General features: G+C 42.4%; 1 protein-coding gene across 1 annotated transcript; it reads right to left on the reverse strand.

The window, feature by feature from the left end:
* Positions 1–1,083: 1,083 nt before the first annotated feature.
* Positions 1,084–8,717, reverse strand: NYX (nyctalopin). The gene is made up of 3 exons (XM_081003767.1): positions 8,060–8,717; positions 7,575–7,638; positions 1,084–3,002 (listed from the first exon to the last, which is right to left on the reverse strand). The coding sequence occupies exons 2-3, from the start codon at positions 7,594–7,596 to the stop codon at positions 1,600–1,602; spliced, it is 1,425 nt and encodes a 474-aa protein (XP_080859893.1). The 5' UTR covers positions 7,597–7,638; positions 8,060–8,717; the 3' UTR covers positions 1,084–1,599.
* Between the last annotated feature and the right edge of the window lie 1,026 nt (positions 8,718–9,743).

A 9,743-nucleotide genomic window follows, 5' to 3' on the forward strand; every position in this document is an offset into this window, starting at 1 on the left:
TTTTTTTTAACCCATCTAAACTAATGGTGGTCAGCACACCTCACAGCTGTGAGTTCTGTATGTTCATTATGCGCGTTGTTTGAAGAAGAATGTTAGCAGCCTTTCTTTATAAAGCTGCCAGAATTTTAATTCCCTTGTTTCTGGGAAGTGTGGCTATCATGAGGGGAGAACAATTCAGACCATGGCACTCCAGCTAATGTTGAGTCAAATGAGAGAGGTCAGCTTTGGAAGCAGAAATGATTTTGGCAGTGTCAACATTTGTGGCCTTACAGAAGAAGGTCTTCTGTAAAAATGGGTGTGACAGCAGCTGTGGGAGCAAAGGAGCAGCTTGCCTTAAACTACATTTGTGGCTCCATCTTGGTAAAAGTCAATTGTCTCCATCTAATCCAGCATTCTTTTTTCCCACAGAAGCTAGCCAGCTTATAGTTAGGACACGAGTGTGGTGCTCCTCCCGTGTTTGTTTTTTACTTCCTAGCATCTGATAGAGTAGTTGTTATGTCTTGAAGTGCTCACCCTGGCCACCAAGGGGTATTGTGTATATAGTTTTCACTCAGGTCCGCGTCAGTTAATTTAGACGGGAAACCCTGGGTTGTTAATGTTACAATGTGACAGCTGGCTGGCTATAAAAGCAGGCCGGCTGAGCTGTGTTCAGTTCAGTTCAGTTCCAGCTTACTTATAAAGAACTACTTGGAGGAATCTCTGTATCGTCTGCCTTGTCAACCCACTACTTAATAGTAGTAATTCCATTTAGCTATCATGGCTGTTAAGAGGCGCTTCCATTGCTGTCCCCTGAAGATAATGGAATGGTGGCAGTTGTTAGGCCTCTCTCTCAGCACTGCCAGACTCACAAGAATGGTGAGTACAGTGTGCGGTGGCAATGGTGAAATGCTCTCCCCACAGTTAGCAGAGGAATCAGGACTAGCAGAGGAAGTGAAAAGTCTTGTTTAAACATGGATATATATTTGTGAAGTGTGTTTATAAAAAACATGGCAGGAAAAGGGAAAAACCCATCTCCAGTGTCTGGATTATTATGCTTTAGTTCCCATCAGGTGCAAGAGATTCATACAGAGAAACTGATCCCTATGTTTTTCTGATCCTTTTAATAGCTGCAGAACACCATCACCCTTTTTTGTTCCATGACAATAGCATCCTATATGTAAGAACCACCTGAATGTCTTGCCAAATCCCTTAGTAAAGCTGCAAGTCTATTATCTAAATTTTTCAGTGCATATCACCATACATATTTGTTTTCTGTCTTCCTTATTGAGCTATGTCTCATTATAAAATATGAACAGCAATCAGGTTCCTGCCAAGCTTCTTTCAATTCAGCGTGAATTTGGATTAATTTTACTGCAGCTGAGGGACTTTAGAGTCACTCTTATGGGAGACTAATGACAGGAATCACACTCACTAAGTGTGACAGATTATAAAATTATAAAGCGCTTTATAAATGAGTTCTGCCTCTGTGAACCTAAACCTATTTTGAAAGATGGGCCCAAAGTAGATCACTAGGTCTAAATATGCACTAAACCACAGAGACCTTTTGTACCTGATCTACGTCTGAAGGTGGTAGCTTAACATTCTATCCTGTACAAAACGCTATACAGAGGGTATAGAACTTCTAGTAGTTCTAAACAATATCCAAAGATTTAGATAACATACGAATCTGATATTGCATTCCCCCAGTCCTAAAGATGCCTCATTAGTCAATCCATCTAACAAGGTTGTGTTGACAAAAGCTTCTGTGGTGTTTCCTACTTCTTCTGAAAGGCCCTTCTGGAGCAGGAATTTAGAGATAAGGCTGTTGAACTTGTTCTCTGTGGTAGATTGTGGTTCTGCAGTTGCGAAAGGATTGTAAGTTGTGGCATTTAGCTCCTCTGGGTCAAGACAAAAACCTTCAGGCGTTCTCTCGAAAGAAACATCAGTTAGGTCAAGACCAGCCACAGAGGATGGGGAGGCACAAGGAATATCCCTAACAAGTCTGTAGTTCTCCATCCATTCCTTCAGCCACTCAATCCTGCAGTCGCATTCCCAGGGGTTCCGGAAAAGATAGAGCCTTCCTAGGAAGTAGACAGGTTGGAAGACTGAGAAAGGCAAGGTGGTTAGGTTGTTACTGTTCAAGTGCAAAGACACCAAGCTTATGAGGTTTTCAAAAGCCCCTTCCTCAATGTGGCTAATCCTGTTCCTGTCCAAATACAAAACTTCCAGCTCTAACTGGTCCTGGAACCATGTATTAGAGACATTTCGAAGTAAATTGCCGCCAAGATTAAGCATGTTGAGACGTCTTAGGCCGTCAAAACAGTTATCAGGGAGGTCACTGAGGACATTGTCATTTAAATAAAGATACTCCAATTTCTGACAGTACTGAAAAGCTCTGTCATGAATCACGTTTATTCTGTTATCTTGCAGATTGAGATATTTCAGCTGGGTCAGACCCAAGAGAGAATTATAAGCCACAGCTTCGATCTTGTTTTTCTCCAGATAAACATGGGTCAAATTCTCCATCCCTCGTATCGCTCCTGGAATCCTTTTGAAGTTGTTCTGAAAGCAAAAGAGTTCCTGAAGGGCTGGAAGCTCTATAAAAATCCTGTCTGGGATGTTGAAAAGGTTGCAGTCCGCTAAGTCCAGTCTGACGAGCCTCTTGAGTGAAATGAAAGTCCTTGTGTGCAAATACTGAATGTATTCATTGTGGGCCATTTTTAGTTCCGTCAAGCTGGCCAGCCCTTTGAAAGCACCAGGAGTGATGAAGGATATGTTGTTGTGGCTTAATGAGAGAGATCTGAGGGATGGGAGGGTACCAAATGCCCTCTCAGCAAGGAATTTGATGCTATTTTTATCCAGGTTAATAGAGTAGGCCTCACAGGGAAACTCTTTAGGGATCTGTGTGAAACCAGCACGGTCGCAAAGAATGGCACAACTCCTCTCTTGAGTGCACACACAGCTGGTGGGGCAGGAGCGGACACAGGCCCACACACTGTGAACAGGGGGGATGCAGAGAAGGACTGGCAAGGAAGTGTACCAGCAAGGGAAGCGGGGGAGAGAAAGAGAGAAATCAGAGATTAGTGAACACTCGCAGTATCAAAACACAATATTTATATAATGAATGGATCTTGCTTACTAGTAATTATTATTATCATTATCATTTATTATTTATACTCCGCCCATCCAGCTGGGTTTCCCCAGCCACTCTGGGCAGCTTCCAACAAAAGATTAAAAATACATTAAAACATCAGTCATTAAAAAGTTCCCTAAACAGGGTTGCCTTCAGATGTCTTCTAAACGTCAGGTAGTTGATTATTTCCTTGACATCTGATGGCAGGGTGTTCCATAGGGCAGGGGCCAGTACTGAGAAGGCCCTTTGCCTGGTTCCTTGTAACCTCACTTCTCACAGTGAGGGAACCATCAGAAGGCCCTCAGCGCTGGACCTCAGTGTCTGGGCTGGATGATGGGGGTGGAGAAGCTCCTTCAGGTATACTGGGCCAAGGCCATTTTGGGCTTTAAAGGTCAGCACCAACACTTTGAATTGAGCCCGGAAATGTACTGGGATTGAGTGACTAGTTGCTGAGACAAACACCAGCTGTGGAAGGGTCCTATTAAGTTTCAAGAAGCTGGTTTACTTTCACAGAATCTCAATAAGCTCTACAAATTATGTGGCATGAGAAAGCTTTGCTATCACATCCAATAGGTGGTTCTTTAGGATCCTTTCGAGGGAGAGACTTGCCCCCAACTTACATAATGAAGGCATTTTCCCATCCTCTTCCCATCAGTAAGTTTTCTCTGTTCCTGTGAACTGTATTTAAGGGATGCAGCTGGAACTAAGCCTAGGACTCTCTCGATTGGGAAAAGGGGAAACTGAAATTATTGGTTGTGAATGGGGAGGCTTCTCAAGTGCACACTGTGGGCAGGCTAGCCAACCGATAAGATTGTCATCATGGCAGGTGATGAGAGTTTAAAGGCATCAATGTCACTGCAATATTACAGGGTCCTTGTGTCAGCTGATCTGCTCACAGGGCCCCACATTTTCAAACATTGGGCAAACCATTTTTTAAACACAAGTTAATGGAGTATAAGCAGTAAAAGCTAGCAGGTAGCACTCTTCACAACCAAACACAAACATGTGGTATTAGGCCAAAATTGTACTCAGCTTCTAAGAGCAAGCTACAAAAGTGCAAAGTCTAATTAAAACGAGTTCACAGTTTTGTCTTCTGCCCTCAGTGGGACAAGCCCTGCAGGTAACATCCTTTGCTCCCAGACCCTTAATTTGTGGGATCAGTGCGTTGGTTACACATCAAAGACCAGATTATATTTACTGTAACTTCATCCAATTGACCACTTTTAAACAGCCATGAGAAGAGATTTGCTTGAAATATTCCTTTGGTTCAGTGCCCAAGTTTGAAGAAAGTTCTGTCCTCTTTAGTTCTACTAAAATGTGAAGGAGGTATTTCTACTGGTTTTTGTCCCCTTTAGAAATAAATTAAAAAATCGTCCAGTAGCGCCTTAGAGACCAACTAAGTTTGTTCTGGGTATAAGCTTTCATGTGCATGTCTCTAAGATGCTATTGGACATTTTTTTAATTTTTAAAATTTATTTCGACTGCGTCAGACCAACACGGCTACCTGAATCTTGCCTCCTTTAGGTTACTATAAGAGGCTTCATGAGGAATTCTCTGGAGATCTCTGTAATGCCAGCACAATGACATAAGAAGGAGCAACTCCTCCTCTTGCATGCTAAACTATTTGTATCGTTTACACTTCAGAACTATTAAAAACCACTTTACTTAAACTTTCATCATCCTTACCTTCCTGCTTTCAGTATTCCTCTGTGGAACATTCCAGATTTGATATTTAAACATCAGATACCGCATGCGATCAAATGGATTGACACATGCAGCCACAACCTGCTACAGGAGGCTGTGAGTTTGAGCAGAAGAATTTCATTCCATGCTCCTTCAGTTTTTTTTTCTGTTCAAAATTGCCCTCTGCCTCTGAAGTGAAACATATTGGGCCCTGTGTTTTCTCTCTCTCTAAGGTGGAGAAGGTATGGGGGGGGGTGTTGTTTTGAACAGAAAAGCAATTGGGATTGAAAGGGTTAAGCAGTTCCCTTTCCCCCCAAAGTTCTTCTGCTCAAACCTGCAGGCTCCTTAGGCCTCCATGACATAATTTAAGCATCATTTCTGGATGGGGGGGGGGGGGAGGAATACATTTTTTAAATCCTTTGTGCTTTATGCACCATGGAGATGGATATACCGAACATCACAGATCTATTTTGCAAAGTGCCTCAAGAGTGTAGACAAACTCAGGCCTGTTTGACATTTGAAAAGCTACTCCAGGGCATTCATTTCATTCTCTGCATACTGTATGAACAAAGGCCAGAGGTGGGCTGAATTTGTCTTATAGAATGTAAGTATTTTGTTTTCCTAGAAGACCAACGTGCTTTAAAGTGTGCATGCTTAGGATCTCTCAGATATGGTGTTCGGAGTGATCCGAGGAATGCACTCTTGCTTAAAAACAGAGAAAAATATATACAACACATAGCTCACTGTTTTTGGGTTGTATACAACATAGTGCTATGGCAGGGCACCATCAGTGCAAAGTTTACCACTAGCATAATAGGACTTCCCCCACTCCTACCCCTGCTAAATCTGTTCAAAGGTTGCCCTCAATACTCCAGATTTGGGGAGGGTGCAAGGGAGAAGAGGAGAAAAGTCCTGTTGCACTAGCAGTAATCTTTGCACCGAGGGGATGAGTTAGAATACCACTCCACTATTATTAATAATATTAATTCCAGAAACCATCAAGGACTTGGACAAGGTGTCAGTGGTGTGTCACATTCACTCAGGCAGATACTTGCACTCAGGACCACTTTTTAATGACTATCTGGAGAGGTGGAAATGTGTCCAAACTGACTGTCCTGATTTGACATTTGAGAATTATTTCGTGTCCAGGATTCTAGGTGCTGCTTGAAACTTGCTAATGGACTACCCCCCAGAGCAAAATACATTTATAAAGCAACATGTAATTAATAAATGTGTGCTTGTAGCCTTTCTAAGAGTCCTCTCTGTGAAGCTTGGATGCTACACACTCTTACTGAATAGTGAGCAGACAACGCCTAATGATATCAATCTGCTTGCACAATAGAAATCAGCTTGTGCAACAAGACCTCCGATTTCCCTTCTCCCCACTGTGCCCCCCCCCCCAATATCTGCTTGAGAGAGACTGCCAACCCTCCAAAGCAGATTTTTGGGGGCACACAGGGAAGGAGAAACAGACCCACTCGTACTATGTTGGAACTCATTTCTCTGCACACTTTTGCCTCTGCCCCCCCCCCACCATGGCCCCTTAAAAAGGGTCCCCATCCTTGCTCCAGATGTTGTTGGGACTCCAACTCCCATCAGTCATCACCAGCATGGCCAGTGACCAACAAATGATGGGAGTTGTAGTCCAACAACATTTAGAGGGCTATAGGCTCCCCATCCCTGCTATAAGTCCTGCCTTAAAAGTTGGAATAGGAATAATCAAGTACTTGGGGTGGAGGGAAGGACATTTTAAAGGGATTTAAAAAACCCACACACCATCATTTATGTTAATAAATGGTAAGAAACACATCTTTCTCCTACACAGATGTATCTTTGGTACTTAGGAACATAAAGGGTGGTAACATTAAGGCCTACAGCTACATTAAAATAAAGCCTGCTGCATAACTCTTTCTGTTCATTTCCACTTAACTAAAAGGCATCAACGCTAGTCTGTGTATTGTGTGTAGGTCAGCTTTAATGACCACATTGCAATAGTCCACCATCAAAAATCATCTATCTGCACAGCTCTAGTCTACTGTTTATTTAGGCATTATTAACGCAAAACTGTGTCACCCAGAATTAAGTATGCATTACCTGAAGGGCTTAGCTATTCCATGCAAGAGAAGGAAGGATAAACTAAGTCAAAAGAGCACTAAACTGAGGTAAATAATCACCCCACTGTAAACTGGATCCCCACTTTATTCTAATTTGCCTCAGTATAGCAGGGAATGGGCAGTGTTTTTCTTTTTCATAAAATTGTCCCTAATCAAAGTCACAAATTAAGCCACACAAAATGCTAAAAAGTTCTTCAAATCCCAAATATCAATTTGACATTTGTAGCAAGTATCCATTTTAGGTATCCAAAGAAAGGAATAAGCTTAAAGGACAGCCGCCATACTGTCTTTACACAGAAAGACAGTTAATACATAATTAAGTAGAGTCCACAGAGGGATACAATTTCCTCAGAGTTCATGGTCCATATTTCTCTTCAAAGAACCACAAAAACTAATCAATATAATAGATTAAACAAAAGGGGAATTGCTGGTGTTCAGATATGACTGAAGTAAAAGGGCAGCATAGCAGAAAAATGACACAGATGTTGTAATAATTGGCAAATGATCCAGTCCTGTACCTTTATGCTGAAAAATCTGACTCTTAAAACTGATAAATTTCCTGCAGTGCGTGCTTAACATAAATTAACTCTTTCAAACTAAAAGAACTAAACACTACTAGCTTTAGAAATTGCTGTAAAATTTTGTGGAATGAAAAGTCTACTTACCATTTAAAATGATGACAAACATTACCCTGATTAGTTGCTTGTGGCATCTCAGGTCCTCCAAAATCTAAAAGCAGACCAAAAACAGGGAACTATGCCATACAGTTCTCATTTGCAATTGTCCTTTGCCTCTCCTTTTTAAAAAGTACTGCTTATGTTTTTTTCATCCTCTGTCTGAAAGCACAATTTATCTCCCCTCTGCTGGTTTCTTCCACAAACCTTTCCAACCAGTAACCCAATCCTTTGCATCTTTATTTTCAGAGTGAATTGGATTCCCACTAAATTCAATGGGACTTTCTCCCAAAAAATTGTGCATTGGATTGCGATCCTACTTGCCCAGTCTTATAATACATCACACTGAAATATGAAGTGGACTGGAAATAATGAAAATGTATGACTATTTGTAACCAGCCACAGATACTTTCCTCCACCAACATCTACAGAATCAAAGTGAAGTAGAAAAAGGACTGGTTACCTGCCTCCCTTACCTGACAGGGGGATGTCTGTGTTGTCCTTTTTTCTTCTGAAGCTTGCGGTTAGCTCTGTTGCAGCATCTCTGAAAGGCTGGCATTTTCTCTGCTCTCAAAAGCTATCATTTAATGGCAGGAAAATCCTCTGTATCAGGGGAGGATTAGCAGAGACGGATGAGTTTGTCTTGTTCCATAAAGCTCCTGGATTGTTGACAAATCCATCAGCTTTTATTCCCCTCACACCCCCCAAAAATCAGACAGGAGCTGGCCCTCAGCCATCCCCAGCATTACAAAGGAAAACAACCCTCGGCCAGTGCTAGTTACATAAGGAGAGGCATATAATTATGTTTGAGGGCAAGCTTATGATTTTAGCATACACAGTGACTGAGGAAGGCACACACCTGACTTCTCCTATCAAGGGAAAGTCTCAAAACTCAGCTGCCTGCCATAATCTGAACCACAACACATAGCAGTGGAACTGGATCTACCATTGGGCTGAGTGAGGCAACCACCTCAGGAAGCAGATGCTGGGACAGAAATGTGTCGTCCCCCCCCCCCCCATGTCTTTGAACAATGCCCCCACAGATGCAGTGGGGAAAATGCTGTCTAGCCACCAGGGCTGAAGTAACAAACATTTCTGGTGCCAGATGCTGTTCTCTTAGCATGCACTAGTTGCACAACCAACCTGTTGCATAGTGGAGAAAGTGGCCATCAGCTGCAGTCATGCAATAGGACTTTATTTGCTCTCCCTGCCCCAGCATGCCTTCCAGATTGGGGGAGGGTGGAGCAAAAGGCAAAGTTCTGTTGTTGAAACATCACTTGCATGTTTGTGCTTTTCGGTGCATCTGCACCCAGTATTTGTGGGATAATCAGGCTTAAGCCTAATTAATGAAAGGGTTAAGACCATAGAGTAAGCTGTCGTGCCAGGTTTAGCTAGGTCACTTCCCCTCGCATTAGGAAGGTGATAAAGCCTTTGTTCTTCCATTCCATCATGCAAACTCTACCTCTAGCTTAGACCATGTGACTTAAGCAAGCCATCCTTGTGTTTCTATACTTTAGGAACTTTCACGACTTTGGAACCCCAATCTTACTGCTTGTCTTTTCTGACTGCTCTACGGAAAAGCACACAAATCTGACCTTTGAAGAGTTTGTAAGTAAACCTTCAACTTACCAAACCCGTGGTTTTTTTCTATGCTAAGAGAAGTGGAGAACTTTAGAAGCAACTGAGGGATTATTTTAAAGGTCTACTGCTCCATCCACTTTCCTTTGCTGTATGGTCGTACCTTGGAAGTCAAACAGAATCCGTTCTGGAAGTCTGTTTGACTTGCAAAACATTTCACTTCCAAAGCGCGGCTTCCGATTGGCTGCAGGAAGCTCCTGCAGCCAATCAGAAGACCTGTCAAGACATTCGGCTTCCCAAAGAATGTTAAAAAATGAGTCACTTATGGGTTTTGATCGTTTGGGAACGGGAACGTTCGACTCCCAAGGTGTTGGGGAGCAAAGGTATGACTATATTTAAATCTCTGCTGAGGTTTTCTCACCAGAGTACTTGCCCCAAACCTAGATCTCAGGCATCTAGGGAATTCTTTTTATTATACCCAATATATATTTATTTTAACCAGAAAACGAAACCCACACTATTTCCCTCCACCTGATGTACCAACAACACAAGGCACAGCCTGCACCCACTTCCGTAGTACAT

Source organism: Podarcis pityusensis, assembly GCF_964106645.2.
Source record: "Podarcis pityusensis genome assembly, chromosome: 4".
NCBI lineage: Eukaryota > Metazoa > Chordata > Lepidosauria > Squamata > Lacertidae > Podarcis > Podarcis pityusensis.